At 41.8% G+C, this 17,789-nt stretch overlaps 1 protein-coding gene across 5 annotated transcripts in view; it reads left to right on the forward strand.

Annotated features, from left to right (window-relative positions):
• celsr1a (cadherin EGF LAG seven-pass G-type receptor 1a) overlaps positions 1–17,789 on the forward strand; it is a 422,758-nt gene that overhangs the window by 222,059 nt on the left and 182,910 nt on the right. For all 5 annotated transcript variants that reach the window (XM_072241527.1, XM_072241524.1, XM_072241528.1 and 2 more), the window contains exons 5-6: positions 1,880–1,995; positions 10,201–10,289. In XM_072241527.1, coding sequence (XP_072097628.1) covers positions 1,880–1,995; positions 10,201–10,289 — 205 coding nt within the window. The remainder of the gene's footprint in view (positions 1–1,879; positions 1,996–10,200; positions 10,290–17,789) is intronic.

The raw sequence follows: 17,789 nt of genomic DNA on the forward strand, positions 1-17,789 counted from the left end.
CCTGTTAATTCAACACTGAAATGGCGCCATGTTGGGGGATGTGGAATGTGGTAGAAGTGAGGATTCGGAATGAGGAAAACACTTCTTTCACCTAATGAAGAAGCAATTGAGGAGCCAGGTCATCTCACTGGCAATTTCATAAGAGCAGTTTTATCTAACCATTGCATAACAAGTAAATCAGTGCACTTGTTTTTCATGTGAAGTTTACCAGGCACAGTTGTGTGGTTCAGAGGCACAATATCTATGCTGTTTGCATGCGTGATGATGTCCTATTTCAAGCTCCTAGTTAGGATGACAGAGAGGCTTCATTCACTCTTAATAGTAGCAAGTTGGCCTGATGACACTTGACCTGGATTTTCTGCACCCATCAGAAGGGCTCTGCCTCTTCAAGATGATGATTAATTACCTTAACGTGTAAAGATTAGAATACAGGTTAAGCACCCCTTACCCAAAATGCTTGGGGCTGAAAGCATCTCAGATTTTGGAATATTTGCAGCTTATATTGAGACACCTCAGGGATGGGACCCAAGTGTGAACATGAAATTCTTTTACATTACATATGCAGCTGATGTGAAACTCACAGGGAGAACACGGGTACAGTCTGATGTGATGGAGCTGGGTCCTTCACAGTTGAATGACTGCCCCTAACTGCATCTATTACTGGGTTCCAGCGCTGCGATTGGCTTCATATCTGCAATTAGTTTTAAACAGCTGCCCGTCCCACAGCAACTATGGTGGGAGGGGGATGATTTAATACAATATTTTTAATAATTTTGTGCTTGAAATAATAGTTCATTGAACCATTGAAAAGGTAAGCTATCACTACCTCAGCCGCCATGGTGGAGAGTTAGGGGCTATTTGGCATCACCATCATTTCTGACTCTGATTTTATGTGCTGCCAGTTAGCAGTGTTCTTCTTACAACTGTTCATCATACTGATATTTTTGTTCAGCATGTTAGATTTTCATCAGCAATGATCTTGGTAAACTCTTCTATGAATTTCTCTGCTGCTTCATGATCAGGTGCTTTATCAGCAAAACTCTTAAAAAATTTAACACCATAGCTTTTCTTAAATTTCTGCAACCAGACTGCTATATATTCACAATTTCCTTTTCAGTTTGTCGTGATAGATCTTTGCTTGTTTCACGATCAGCGTACCATTAAGTGACATGTTCACTCTGATGCTGACCAATCTACGCTTACATCACACGATTGAGATCTTAATTTTTTTACTTTATGCAGTATATTTCTATTTTTGCACTAACTTTTGTTCATTGCATATGTGAGGACACTTCTCAGATCTGTCTGTGGTGCACAGAGACCTGTGCGTTGCCTGGGAACCTTCCCAGCACCTTGTGGAATTTTCCAAATGTGCTCAAAAGATTTCAGATTTCGGAAGTTTTTGAATTTTGGAATTTCGGATGAGGGGTGCTTAGCCTGTATAAGTAAAGCTTTTACATGGGATTCCTGCATGCAGCAGTGAATTCCATTGAAGCCCATGTAGGCTAAAAAAGCAAATTTCCTCCAAGGATCTGGTAGGGGCAGGAATCTGCCCAAGCATTTCTTCATCATTTTGCACTCTGGATAGAAGATCAATTTAGTTGACCATGAAGGGACAGAATGGCGTGAAGCTACAGTTGGATTCTTCCTCTAAATTCTCAAGGAATCTATGAACTATAGACATTCAATTCTTTATGTATCAGTGCATGGATTTACATTACTAACTGAGTATAGAAGCCTCTACTGAGTTTGGCTTGTTAAGCTGAAACAAACTAGTTCTCTGCTTCTGGCAGAACACAACAGGAATGACATCTTTTTCGCTGTTCCAGCATGCCTTGTTAATAGGTAATAAATGTTTCTCATTCTCCTTCTGCTGCAGGTTTGCAACAAAGGAAGGAAATGCTTTGCTGCTTTATAATGGACGATTTAATGAAAAACATGATTTCATTGCACTGGAGATCATTGAAGAGCAGATCCAGTTGACGTTCTCAGCAGGTAAGTCAGCAATGATCATTTCTTCAAAATATGAAATAGGCCATTAGGGGTTCATGTGAGTTAAAGTGAACTTAATCAGCATGTAGTTCGATGCTTTGTTCCAGTATAACTAACCATAGAAAATTGAATGTATAACTTGAGCTTAATGTTCATTACAGAATTGTTAAGGCAAGTCAAAAGTTATTTGATCCCATTGAGCCTGCACGAGCCTTTTCACTTATCAGCCACATTCCACCTAGTCCTTCCCTGCAGGTTTGCAGATTAATTTCTTTCAGACTTGCCTAATTCCTTTGAAATCCTTAAATGTTACTAAAATATAAACCCACTTCTAGATCTATTCCACCAGCAAACACACTTGGTCAAAAGTAATTTGTGTTAGCTTCCCAAACACCTGGTTAGGGATTTTCCCCTGGCTAGTACTTAATGTTTTTCACAAAAAGCTCTAAATCACATCTTGAGGCACCTGTCTACTGAATGTGATTTCATCTGAGAAGAATGTTCTCTTTGAAAACTTGCATCAGCAAATCATATCACAACTTTTAAAGACAGGTGCCTTATGCATAGTTGTATTAAACATTTTCAGAGTTAAGAACTGCATGCAGACTTAGCATATGACAAGCCTAGTGGTGATCTTCTCAAGAGCCCGATAACAGACATGCTGTGTTTGAACCGCCAGTCCACTAATGTTTTGATTCGTACCAACTGTTGGAATCTAAAGAAACCTCTTCATCTGTTTTCACTTAATTTCAGGACTGGCAGGCCTTTCTTAGCTGATCTGTGTTAAGTATCCATCTTATTAGCTTGCTTCATAAATTTTAATTTTTCCTCATTCCCTTAACTGGTTGTCCTTTATTTTAAGAAAAGCCTGGTGCATCTGTCTTTTCCTCAGATATTTAACAGGTTGAGAACTTCACCTGCTTCTCACCCTGTGTGGCTGTACTGAATGGCCCTCAAATCATGTCAAATCTGTGCCTTATTTTTTTGCCCATCCACAACCAAACTTCAATTTTAGAATGGGAAAAAAAAACATGTATAATGAACCATCTGTACGCTTAACAATATTCCAGGAATTAGATTAGATAATTAGAATTGATAGAACGTCTGCAACTTAGAATATCAAACCTTCCAGTCGAAGCATGGCACTTTGTGGCCATCAACCATGGAAAAAGAAAATAATCAGGGAAAGAAATCTCTTCAGTTCTGAATCAGACTTGTGAGTCAGATTGAAGCAAAAGCAGTAACTCACTTTCATAATGGAATAATATTATACAGATCCTTCATTGGAAACTGGAGCTTTGGAGGGTCGCAAAGGAACAGATAAATCAACAGAACTTTGAATTTTTTTTCAATAATAATTGAGAATAATTTACTTAGTGTTTCTCAACATTTACTTCATAAAGCAATTTGGCTACATTATAAATCACTTGTACCTAATATTTTTCTCTCTTGATCGTTTATGTCCATAGGTAATGCTTATCTTGTTCGTTGGGACTGGTATTACAGATCTTCATGGGGTAATTTAAACAGAAGATTATGCATTTTATGTGCTTAATCTTTATCAAGACATGTAAATCTTGAGCCTGCACCTTTCACACACCCAGTAGATTTACCCCAGTAGTAAATGAGGAGAAGCATCTGTTCTCACGCAGAAACATTTTGTTTGAATTGTTCGATATTTTTTTTTCTCAATCTTTTTCTTTTGCTTTTATTAAACTTCTTAAACTATATCTCATGTTGTGCTTCGCCTTTGATGCAGGTTGGAGTGGTGAGGACAGAACATAACCACACTCTCCACTGATGCTGGTTGTTCTCGTTTTAATTACTGAAATATTTTTTTCTGAGGTCAGGGTCTAACTAGTGCAGTGTGATGCTCAGCAAAAATGCTATTTTGTAATATCATTGTGTCTACAGATTTCTCCTCCCTACCATTAACAGCCCGATCTCTCTATGATAACTTTTGCTTTTAAATACTACTTTAAATCAAATAATCTAATATCTTTTCAATATTAACCCCAAGGGCATAAGTATGCACAGGAACTTGGCCTAATGAATAAAATTAAAATTTAGAATCTTCTACTACTTTTGGATGACTACTTTTAAAAGTTTTAGTAATATTGCAAAAGAAAGCAGATTCCAATAAAATATGCCTAGTACTCCAGAAATGCATTTTTTGTTGAAATTAATCTGTCAGCTGAAGTGTTTCTGATTCTCCAATTACCAGATGCCTGCTCCTAATTATCGTTTTATTGTGTTGGATATTCAAGCGTGGCACACACGACACTGACATTCCAGCAGTGCTCTCTGCAGTCATATCATTAAAGACATTGAAGCGTGTGTTGCTGCTGTACCTTGTCCACTGTTTAATAATCTGCACCAACAGTACGACTGGACTGATCATTATACATACTTTGTTTTAAGTTCATTTATAATTGCCCAGCTGTTAAAGGATATGAACCATATGCTATTATGGAAAAGACCCAAGCAAGAGATTTTTTTTTGTTGCAGACTTTAAGATTTCTCTTTCAGTTTCCTTCAAAATTTGATGTTTATGGATGATTGTGATAGACTGTGGGTGACTGGAGCTCTGATATGATGTATGTTACATTCAAATATTTCCTCTACTTCTTGGGCCCTTCGCACCCAGTGGAGCACAGCCCGAGGATGGCCTCCTGTCTCCATCGTACTCTGTCCTGAGCCAGTTCCTCGAGGTGGACCAGGAGTGTCCCCTCGATGTCTCTCCTCCATGTATTCTTGGACATCCCTTTTTCCTCTTTCCTTGGGGATTCCATTTTAATGCCTGCATTCTCAGGCTCTGGTTGATGAAAGCTTGCAGTTGTAATAGTGTCTTCTTTGTTGTTCTCCGGGTTTCAGAGCCATATAGGAGCACTGTTTTGACATCTGAGTTGAAATTGCTGATTTTAGTTTTCCTTGACATGACTCTGGAGGTCGACAACTCCTTCAGATATTGAAAACTGCTCTGGCCTTGTTGATCCTGGCTTTGCCATCCTCATCCCTTCCAACATGCACAATGCTTCCAAGACAGACAAAGTCACTTGCTCCAGGGTTGTATCTCTCATCACTGTGGGTCTATTGCTGATGCAGTTTATCTTCACTTTCGTTCTATCTACATTTGGTCTTATACCCAGCATGGTGGAGCTAGCAGTCAAGAGTGTTGATTTCTCTCACATCTGTTGGTTAGAGATGGGCAGTAGGGTGATGCCTTCTGCAAACTCTAGGTCATCAAGTTGCCACCATGTAATCCACTGGATTCCATATTCTAATTCAAAGCTCTGTAATGCGGCTGCCTTAACTGGGCCTGGTACTCAGATGCTATTAATGTTGCAAACTTTGTTTAGTTTTAATTGAATATAAGATTTTGAGGCAAGTGGACTTTGATTGGAGTCTAAAGAACATTTAACAATGTACAGTACAGTAATTCATTTGCCCTGTCTGTGCAAAGCTTAGAGAAGTTCCTCTTGGTTCATGTGCTCTTCCCCTCTTGTCTAAAGGAAACAGCACCCATCTTATGGCAACTTAACACATTGGCTGATTTGTTCCAACTCCTGTGAGAAGTCTCTAGGTTCCCATTCATGAACAAGTCTAATGTCCAAATCTGATTTAAAAGTTAAGGCTGTAGAATACATTGCATTTTCATCTGTTTAAAGATCTGTGGCCAACTGCTAATGTCCACACGCAAAGTAAATTTACACAATGATTGCTGCGGTGTGAAAACCTAAACCAACACCTGGCAGCTGCTTGGTTTTCTAAGTATTTGGGAGAGCATGGTGGTACAACAGTTCGTACTACAGGCACAGCTGCAGGGATCGATTTAGATCCTGGCTTCAGGCATTATGTGCATTTGTGTGTTCCTTCTGACACAGAATGGATATTCTTTGTATAACCCTGACCAAAGACATTTCCCAATCTACACTCAGTGGCCACTTTATGAGGAACCTCCTGTACCTAATAAATTGGCCACTGAGTGTGTGTTTGTGGTCTTCTGCCAGCCATTTCAAGGTTTGACTTGTTGTGCATTCAGAGAAGCTCTTCTGCACAACATTCTTGTAATGCGTGTTTATTTGTGTTACTGTTGTCGCCTTGCCAGCTCAAACCAGTCTGGCCATTCTCCTCTGACCTCCCTCATCAACAAGGCTTTTTCATCCGCAGAGCTGTCACTCACTAGATATAGTTTCCTTTTTTTCTGCACCATTCTCTGTTAACTCTAGAGACAGTTGTGCATGAAAATCCCAGGAGGTCAGCAGTTTCTGGCACCAACAATCATTCCACAGTCAAAGTCACTGCGATCACCCTTTTCTCCGTTCTGATGTTAAGTGTGAACAACAACTGAGCCTCTTGACCATGACTGCATGCTTCAATTCATTGATTTGCTGCTACGTGATTGGCTGATTAGATATTTGTATGAATGAGCGGGTATACCACTCAGAGTATTTATCGTGTTGTTTCTCTAAAAAGCAAATTGATCAGGTTATTTTATGGCCGAATCCACTTAGCTCCCTCTTTTTTTTAACTTAATAGATTATCTAAACTTCTCTATATCGGAATATTGAATTTTCACTGTAGATTGTCACAAGGAACCTATCCCTTGAGTATGAAGTGGAATATTGAAAGATTTATATTTTTCTTACCTGCTGTTTCAACTGAATTGTGTGCTTCATTTGACGGACCCATTTTCAGCTGCTGAATCAGGGATTGTATGGCAGTGGACGGGGGAAATGAGGTGATTCACTTTGTTAGGATGTCTAAGCTGACAGCTGGACTTGTGCCTCAAGGAGTGAACCATGTCTCTGTTCTCCTCCCATCACTCTGCTGGTCACAATGCAAGTGGTGATGAAAATCCAATGCCTCAGGTTTCTTAAAGACTCTGCAACTTGTGATCTGGAAACTAGCACGTGGATTGGTGGTAGGATTTGATGAAGAAATTATTTTCCTAAAGGGAATTACAAGGGAAAAATATGCAGTGCTGTGGAGAAAGAGCAGGAAACTGCTAGTCAGCATGGTCATAGTTGGCTGATTTTAATTGCATGAAGGCCAATCATTGACACCGCACTGCAGGAAAATAAATTTCTGACCTGGAATTTTCTACCCACCGAGACCACAATTAGCTGGAACGGATTTTAGAGTTTCATTATGCTTCTCAATGTTGGCTCAGGTTTAACAGACAATGGGCCTATCAGTTGTAAATGGTAACTCCTGAGGAATGTTTTGAAGCTGCCAAAGATATAAAAACTACTACGGATTAAGTGACACCTCCAGTGCTGATCTTGGCTTCATCTGCTTCCAGGCAAAACTTCTTATGTTGCATCTGGGTCCAACTACTCCTGGTCCGTTACTTCTCCCCATGTTCCTTGTTTCCCTTTCTCTCTTCTGAACCCCCATGTTTCTCCTACCTCACTTTCTCTGAACCCTCAATCCTCCATAGACACCTCAAAACATATCCCCTGACTCAACCCCTGCCGTATCTTCACTACACCCTCTGACCAGCCCCTCTCTGAGGTGGAAAGTTTCTTATGCCTGCACTCACACCTCAATGCCTGCCATGATGCTGAGTTCTTCTTCCATCACCTCCATCTCTGGGTCTGCTTCTTTGGCAAGGACTCCACTCCCATCAATGATGCCTTCTCTTGCCTTAAGCCCCTCCTTTTAGAAATCCCGCTCTGGCCTTCTGCCTGCTCTGGACCTTTTCATCCTTACATGTTGATGGGTTACTACCTATCTCGGTTTTGCCACTCCCCTCATTATTCCATCCCTCTTGAAAGCACTGCTCTCCACTCTCCCTCCACACTAATCCCAACCTGACCATCAAACTTGCAGATGAGGGCTGCTGTAGTCTGGTGAGGACAGATGGCAACTGTCAGCACCACTTGTACCCCGAACCAGGATCCCACACCATCACTGACCTCCAGATACCTCCCCTCTACAGCGTCCCACCACAACGCCCACTGTCTGTTTCTACTTCTTCCCCAAAATCCACAAACCTAACTGCCCCGGTAGGTCTATTGTGTCCACCTGCTCCTGGTCCACAGAACTCGTGTCTCCGTATCTCGACTCTCTTTTGCCCCCTCCCCCCTTGGTTCAGTCCCTTCCCACCAACATCCATAACACCCCACATGCCCTCCACTGCTTCAACAACTTCAGTTCCCCAGCCCCAACGGCTTTATTTGCACCGTGGACATCCAATCCCTGTACACTTCCATCCCCATCGGGAAGCCCCTTCACTCCACCAGCACTCTCCTCTGTCTGGTAGGACCGGTTAGCTCTTAGCAACTTCTCATTTGACTACTCCCACTTTCTGCAGACTAAAGGTGCAACCATGGGGTCCACCCATGCCTGCCTTTTCATCTGTTCCATGGAATAAACCGACAGTAAAGCTGCATAGCTCCTTTTCCGCTACATTGATGACCAAATTAGAGCCGTTCCTTACTCCCATGAGGAGCTCGTCAATCTCATCAACATCGCCACCAACTTCCACTTGCCTTCAAATCCATTTAGTCCATCTCCCACACCTCCCTCCCCTCTCTTGGTTTTTCTGTCTTCATCTCCAGAGTCAGATTATCTACGAATGTCTTTGACAGACTCCCATCGTATCCTTGACCACACCTCTTCCCACCCTATCACTTATAAAGCTGCAATTCCTCTTTTCTTAATTCCTCCATCTCATCTGTTCTTAAAAGTTTCCATTGTAGGACATGTTCTCTTTTTTTCAGAAAATGGGGTTTACCCTCCACTGCTTTCAAAACAGCCGACAACTGCATCTCTTCCATTTCCCGCATATCTGCCCTCAGCCCATCCCACTTTCCTACAAGGCATGACAGGGATAGGGTTTCCCCTTGTCGTCACCAACCACCCCATGAGCCTCTGCATCAAACACCTCATTTTCCACAACTTCCACCATTTCCATTGGGATCCCAATACCGGTTATGTCTTCCCCTCCTCTCCGCTTTCCAAAGTGATCGCTCTCTCCGTGACTCCCTTGTTGGCACAAACCTCCTCACCAATCCCCCTCCAGAGACTTATCCCTACAACGATACCAATATTCCCCTACATCAACCGCCTCCCCACCCCCATCACCACATAGGTGAGACAGTCCTTCACCTCTGAATACACTGGGTATCTGTTATTGGATCTGGTGCTCCCAGTGAGGCTTCCTCTATATTGATGAGTTCTGATGCAGCTTGGGAGATTGCTTCGTGAAGCATCTTCACTTCATCTGCTGTAACACCCAGGATCGCCCACTTTAACCCCACTTCTCATTCCATACCTACGCGTCTGTCCATGGCCTCCTCTAGACACTGATTTGAGGAACAGCACCTTTGGTGGTGTTGGTAGTCTTCACCCAGTTGACATTAACATCAGCTGCTCTACTTCCAGTATCCATTCCCCTCTGTATTCAGCCTTTCTTTTCCTATATCCCTCCGGCTCCTTTATCTCTTCCATGTCTGCCCTCTAGTTCCCCACCTCCTTCCCTTTATTTCATATAATCCATCTATTTCAGCCTTTTACCTCCACCAACTATCACCTCCTCTCATCATTCCCACTCTCCACCCCTGCCCCCACCCACCTACCTGTCTTCCCCCTTCACCTGGGTTCCCCTGGCATCCAGCATCTTGTGCTACTTCCTCTCCCTCCTCCCTTTTATTCTGGCTTCTGCTCTCCTCCTTTCCAGTCCTGATGAAGTGCCTTGGCCCGAAACATCAACTATTCATTTCCCTCTGTAGATGTTGCAGTTAAGGACATGTAAATTAATTTGGAATTCAGAATTATTTGCCACAACAGTTCTTCTGCATGGAAATGAACAAAGTTACCGAGACCGTGCAGTTTGGAAACTGCTGATATTCTTCAGGAAAATCTGGGTCGTTACCTCTAACACATGCTTCGCCAGAATTAACTCTCTGGACGCAGTGAATTGCACACATCAAAACATTTCACTTGCTTGCTGCTGGATTTCTCTTGCACATCCTTTTTCCTCACTGGATTTGTCACCATCAAAGCAAGTGAAAGAGGAGCCATTATCTAAAGTCTCCAAAAACCTGCTAAAAGTTGCATGAGTTTTGTTGAAACTCAAGTCTACTTCATTACCCCTTTGTAGTCCAGAATACGAGGGATAATTTGTCTTTTTTTTCAAGATTTATAAGTTGGGTTAATTTGCCTTGGTGCTCTTTCAACTGAACTGTTACTATTTAACAGGCGAGTCCAGGACGACGGTGGCACCCTTCGTACCAGGAGGAGTAAGTGATGGACAGTGGCATTCCGTCCAGGTTCAGTACTACAATAAGGTAGGCGATGAGTGATAGGATTTCAGTAAAGAAACGTGCATGATTGAAATAGAAAAATAAGCATATACAATACTGTGCAAAAGTCTTGGGCACATGTATACAGCTAGGGTGCTTTAAACTTTTACATAGTACTGTATTTGTCAATGTGGAGTGGAGAACAAGTTTGTAAATCTGGCGGGAGCAAGGGATGTTGAGAACGGGGAGGGTGATGCGCCGTGGGGAAGGCGTTGGACAGACGACAGAGGAGGAGTGCCAGGAGTTCGGGGTGCTGTGGGTACAGACACACCCATCCCTGAGACACCAGGCACGGTCGTTTGATTCCAAACAATTGGTTTATTGATCATTACAGAATGTCTCTCTGGTGTTCCCGCTCCCTTCCCTTTTCTCTAACCATGATTTCTCTCTCCCTGCTCCCTTCCCACTCTCAGTCCTCAATAGAGACCCATATCAGAATCAGGTTTATCATCACTCATATATGTCATGAAATTAGTTTTTTTTGTGGCATATGTACAATGCAATAGATAAAATTACCTCAGTACTGGTGCAAAAGTCTTACGCACCCTAGCTATATGTACTGTATGTGCCTAATCAGTTGCACAGTAACGTAGACTTCACATGTGAATGGGTGTCGATAAAAGTAATATGAAGAGATGTTAACATCTACAAGTTGGAAAATTAGTATTTAACATTGACTACATTTATTTGTGCTCCTTTGACAAGGATCCATCAGCTCAATGGCCTTTATCCATTCCATTTCTGACTCATCTCTCACTTTCTCAATCACTCTTTCAATATTTCTGAAGAGAAGCTGTCTACTGATATCTTTTATAAACCTACCAACTCCCTCGGCTATCTTAACTATATCTCTTTGCACCATCTCCTGTAAAAATGCCATTGCCTTTTGTCAGTTCCGCATCTGTTCCCAACATAGATTGCGGGTCTGCTGTGGCAAACAATTTTGCTCATCCGCAAACAACAGAATTTCCCAGTGGCCAACTATTTCAATTCCAGTCCCCAGTCCCATTCTGACATGTCAGTCCATGGCCTCCACTACTCTATGATGAGGCCACTCTCAGGTTGGAGGAGCAACACCTCATATTCCATCTGGATAGTCTCCAATCTGATGGCATGAACATCGATTTCTCCTTCCAGTAATTCTTCCTGCTCCCCCATCCCTCTTCAATTCCCCACTCTGGCTTCACTCTTACCTTTTCCCTTCTCCTCACCTGCCTGTCAGCTCTCCCTGGTGTCCCTCCTCATTCCCTTTCACCTATGGGTGTCTCTCCTCTCCTATCAGATTCCTTCTTCTCCAGCCCTTTACCTTTTCTACCTATTAACTCCCAGCTTCTTACTTGAGCCCCCCTCCCCCACCCACACCTATCACCTACCTTGTCCTCCTTCCCATCCCACCTCCACTTTATTCTTCTCCCTTCCTTTCCAGTCCTGATGAAGGGTCTCATTCTGAAACATCAACAGTTTATTTAGAGTCAGACTCAGGGTTAATATCATCACCATATATCGTGAAATTTGTTGTCTTTGCAGCAGCAATACAATGAAATAAGTAATAATAGGAAAAAGAACATGAATTGCAGTAAAATATATCTATCTGAGTTAAATAACTGCAAATATAAAAAAGTAGTGAGGTAGTGCTCATGGGTTCAATGTCCATTCAAAAATCAGATGGCAGAGGGGAAGAAGTTGTTCCTGAATCTTTGAGTGTGTGCCTGCAGGCTTCTGTATCTCCTTCCTGATGGTAGCAGTGAGAACAAGGCGTGACCTGGATGATAGGCATCCTTAATGACGGATGCCATCTTATTGAGGCATCGCTCCTTTTTTTTAATATAATTTTTATTGAGTTTTCAAAAATACATGAAAATATAGTATCTACCCTCCCCCCTCCCCTTAACCCTCCCCCCCAAATAAAGTCCTACCTAAAAAGAAAAAAAGAAAAAAAAAAGAGAGCAGCCTGGGTATTGGAAGGTTTCCACATGCTCCATGGAATTCAAAATAAAATTGGTATACTTATTCGTTACTTTCCCCAAGGGACCAAGATCTTTATCGGAGCACTTAAATATGCCATCCTATCTTTTGTAAATAAGGGCGCCAAATATTCAAAAATGTTACATATTTATCTCTTAAATTATAAGTAATTTATTTTTTGTGGTGTAATATATAATTGGTGTAAAAAGTTATACTAATCTAAGTCGAAAATTTATTGTGTTTGTCATACTGTCAAGGCACAGTCTTGACCAATTTGTTTCATCAATATTAATATTCAGATCTGTTTCCCATTCTTGTTTTGACTTAAAAATTGCTACTCCCCACTACAACAACACTACCCACCCAATCTCTCTTTAATTTCTGATATTCTGTTTCTGTTAAATGTGTCTCCTGTAAAAAGGCTGAATCTATCTTCATTTTCTTAGTACGTGTTAAGATTCTTTTTCTTTTCACTAGTCCATTAAGCCCATTAACATTAAAACTCAAAAAATTCAATAAATTAGTCATTATTTTTAACAATGTTACTCCAATCTAAAACATTACTTAACTTCTCAACTCTCATAGTTCCTTGGGGAATCTCTTTGAACTTCACCATGTTGCTATGCGTTCCCCCCCAATCATCCAGGCAAAAAGAGATAGATGAGATATAAAAAAAAAGAAAAAACAAAATACCCCCCCCCACTAATGTTGTGAATGAAAGGATACACAACACTACCCCCCTCCATTTTGCGGGTCGTGGCTAGAGCCACGCTTGCACACATGATTAGCGTAGCAATTGATCAGTGCTTCTTCCAGCTCCCCCGCAACAAAAAAAATTATATATATATATATATATATATATATAAAAAAATTAATGTTACTATTCCCAACCAGTATTCCTCAAATTTTAACCTTACTTCCTCTCCCTCATATAATTAGTAATATATTTATATATTCTTCTGCTTTCCCCCCCACAACCCCCCACCCCAAACCACCCACCTCCCCCACACCCCCCCACAACCCCACCCACAGCTTTCAACACCAACCCTTCTCCCCCCCCCCCCCCCCCCCTTCCCCTCCATTCTTTGACCCAGTCTTCTTCTTCAAACCATCTCGCTCCCCTGGTTTTGTTCTTGTACTTGGTGAATATTCAGAGAGTCTTGCACAAACTGCTCCACTTTCGGGTAATCATCAAAAAATCTTTTTTCTCCACCAGTCAAAAAAATCTTCAAGGTTGCAGGGTAACGCAATATAAAATGATAACCATGATCCCATAGGATTTTTTTCACTGGATTAAGTTTCTTCCTTCTCTTCAAAAGTTCATAACTTATGTCAGGATAGCAAAAAATTTTGTTCCCTTGAATCATCAATGGCCCTTTTCTATCCTTGGCAGCTTGGGCAGCTGCCTGTAGAATCCTTTCTTTGTCTTGAAATCTTAAGAATTTTTATTAAAATTGCTTGTGGATATTGGTCATCTTGTGGTTTTGGTCTTAGAGCTCTATGTGCCCGCTCAATTTCAATTAATCGGCCCTCCTCTTTCATTTGCAAAACTTCCGGGATCCATCTTTGAAAAAATTTTATTGGATTTCCTCCCTCCATACCTTCTTTAAGACCAACAATTTTAATATTATTACGTCTACTAAAATTTTCCAACATGTCCACTTTCTCCAAGAGTCGATTTCTTTCCGTGTTCCAGACAAGCAAATCATTTTCTGTTTTTTCCACTGTATCATTAATATGCTCCATTTTTCTTTCTATCTCCTGAAGCTTCTTATCCATTTTATCCTGTCTTTTCATAGCTTTATTATAGCACATCTTCATGTCTCTAAGCTCTGCTCTTACTTTTCTTACTTCAACCGTTAATTGCAATAAAGCCTCTCTTATGTCTCCATCATCTCCTTTAGATCCAATCCCTTCCAGTTCTTCCTCCTCTTCTTCATCTGTATTCTCTGCGGTATCCGATTCTGACTCTGAGGCACTTTCAGTTGCAGTGGCTGTCAGTTCTTGTAGTTTGAGTTGTATCGATTTGCGCATGCGCACTTCCGGCACCTTCTTCCGAGAGACCGCTACCGCCGCCATTGCTCCCTGTTCTCTGGCGGAGATAGAACGCATCTCCTCCAAAAGAGATCTAACCTGAGTCCTAGGCTCCATTGCTGCAGTAAGCCCTTTTTTCTTCCCATCTCGCGGCGGCTTCGCAACAACAGACTTCTTCTGTTGCGGTTTAGGAGGCATATCATAAAGTAGTCTTGCAAAGTTATAAATAGTTTTCGGAAAGTATTTATTAACTTTGTTTTGTTTAAATGGTACTTTGCTAATTTTTTACGGGAGAGCTGGATTTACACGTCTCAATCCCACGCTATCACGTGACGCCCCCCGAGGCATCGCTCCTTGAAGATGTTCTGGGTACTATGGAGACTAGTGCCCATAGGTAACATGACTTGCTGAGTTCCTCCTGCATTTTGTGTGCATTGCTCTGGATTTACATCATCTGCAGAATCTCTTGTGTTTATCATTCTGAATAACGTGCGCTGCGCAGGACTCGATTGTCAGCAGTATATTGTGCATAGCCGAATGAAAAGTGATTATGCCTCCCACTTCATTCCTCCTCAATGAACTGAGGGCACCCATAAGGATGGAAATGGAACAAGTTTGTCAGCTGTGGTCTGAGCTTATTGTCAATCATTACTTCTGTTAGTAGAAATAAACAGCAGCATAATGGAAGAACTTTATATTAAATAGGGAAGCTGTGCTGATGGTTTTCTATCTCTTTATTCTGCTTGTTCTTCCTTTTCTGAGGATAATGACTCAAGCTGTCCTTTAATCTTGTTCAAGTTAAAGTTTTGTTTCCTGGCCATTACCACTAGATGCTGGTTCTATCTATATGTCACGGTTCAGGCACTCCACTACTGTGTTGTTACTGCAACTCCTTCCTGTTATTTATAATTAGAATTTTCATAGTTTGCTTGTAAGAGTTCCAAGTTTAAAAACTTCTGAAGTTCAAAGTAAATTTATTATTGAAGTACATATATGTTACTATATACAACCCTAAGATTCATTTTCCTGGGCCGTGCTAAGAAAATCAAAGAACCTACAGGGCGGTCAAACAACCGATGTTCAAAAGACAACAAACTATGCAAATGCAAATATAAATGAAACCCCACTGATTTCCATGGCTATGTAAGTCTAGGTCCCGCTCTCCCACGCCAAACCCTGGTCTCTGTGAATGCTGTGTAATTTGCTACCCTGCTACAACTCAGTGCCAAGAAATAACGACAACACAGTGCATACGATTAAAGGAATTATATTTATAAATCTACACTTAACTAAAGGGTTAGTAAAGAAAAGAAAGAAAAAAAACAAAAAGGTCCCATTATAATTAAACAAGTTGGAGCTCAACTCTTCTCAAAATTCATATTCACCAATCCTCAGTCACTCTTGGTGCCTGGCTCCATCAGATCATGGTCCCCCACCGGGTCGAATTTTACGACCGTTTGTCTCCAGCGTCTTCTCTCTTCATCTCCCGCCAAACAAAGGACCCAGCTCACATTCCAGAGCACCCATTATCTCTAACCATAACCCAAACACTGCTTCTACAGAAAGACCACTACATTAGCAGTGAAACATTTTCCAGGGTGTTACATAAAAAAAAATAAACGTAATGAGCTATATTGGCTCGTATATGTCATGGGGAAATCCCGCCCAGGACCAGCCGGAACGCTTCCCACTGAGTCAGTTGCTGTACCACGGCCACCTGAATGAATCCCAAACATCAATCATCTGCCAGCACACACAGTACATTTTACCAAGTACACTTTATAGATATTACTAAGTCTATGAAATTAATATCAGTTCGATACAGAAAAGGAAGTAATGGGGAAAATAAAGGTGCCAGACTTATCAAAGTCCAAGTTCTTCGTGCGCAACCATTGGAGCTCAATCAATTCCTGACGACCACCCGGATCCTGTCGACTCACAGCTCGGGACCACCCGGAGTGATCGACTGGAGCCTTTTTGCACTTCCACCGTCCTCCTCGTCTCTCCTCTGACCCCCCATCTCTCCTCCGACCCCCTGTCTCTCCTCCAACTCCCCGTCTCTCCTCCGACTCCCCGTCTCTCCTCTGACTCCCCCCAAAAACCCCGTCCACCGTCCTCCTCGTCTCTCCTCCGACTCTCTGTCAAAAACCCCCGTTCACCATCCTCCTCGTCTCTCCTCCGACTCCTCGTCTCTCCTCCGACTCCCCACCAAAAACCCTGTCCACAGTCCTCCCCGTCTCTCCTCCGACTCCCCCCCAAAAACCCCGTCCGCCGTCCTCCCCGTCTCTCCTCTGACTCCTCCCCCCAAAACACTGTCCACAGTCATATGAGACAGCATTATCATCTGAAAAAAACGATAACATGAATACCCATTGGCTAATAGCACCCTGCTATCTGTGTTAACCCAAGCAAATGTCTAGCTGGAGACTTTCTCAGCATTTAACATAACATTGAAGCCATTTTAATCCACATATGCAGCAATTTAAAAGATTAACATAACAAAGAAGCCATTTTAAATTTAACGTACAAAGAACAAAGAAGAGACCCCGTACATAAATGAGCAATAAATATCGAGAACATGAGATGAAGAGTCCTTGAACATGAGTGTGTTGGTCATGGCAACATTTCTATGATGGGGCAAATGAAGCTGAGTGAAGTTATCCCTTTGGTTCAAGAACCTGATAGTTGACAGGTGGTAACTGTTCCTGAACCTGGTGGTGTGAGTCCTGAGGCTCCTGTGCCTTCTTCCAGGTGGCAGCAGCGAGAAGAGAGCGTGTCCTGAGTGGCAGGGTGGGGGTTCCCAGATGATGGATGCTGCTTTCCTAAAACAGCATCTGCCTCATGTAGATTTGCTCAATAGTGGCGAGGGCTTTCCCCATGATGGGCTGTATCCAGTACTTCTTGCAGGATTCTCCATTTCCATTATGATGAAGTGTTGCTCCCACGAAAGTTTGATTTGGCTTACTTCTGTTATTTCACTCTCAGCCCCTCATTTACTGACTGGGGACCAAAAGGTGTGATTAACTTTAACCATGTGTCAGTGTAAAATGGGTAACATTGTATTTCTTTTCTATATTATATTCTATCTGATTATCTTATCCATCAACATTAATACAAGGAGCTTATCGGAGAATGATACGGATTTTTATCACTAATGCAACTAAAATTATCTCTTGCTTATTTATTGTTTGAAAACAAGTAAAGTTAACACACTATCAAATCTATCTTATAGTGCCCAACATAGAAACACGTTAATGCTTCCCTAATTAGCTATGTCCAGGCTGCATTACATTTCCATCTGAATATGGGTCTTGTAGCCTAACATTAATAGTTTGCAAAAAAATGCAGGAATTTTTAATTGTATAGATAGAATAGACAGTAACTGGCTTCAAGCATGCGTTCACTGGTGACCTCTGTTTCAATTTTACTTGATGTTTTGTTCAGTGAAGTCTGCACATAGTCTCAGTGAGCCTGTGGGTTTCCCTT

This window comes from Mobula birostris, chromosome 23 (genome assembly GCF_030028105.1).
Source record: "Mobula birostris isolate sMobBir1 chromosome 23, sMobBir1.hap1, whole genome shotgun sequence".
Lineage (NCBI taxonomy): Eukaryota > Metazoa > Chordata > Chondrichthyes > Myliobatiformes > Myliobatidae > Mobula > Mobula birostris.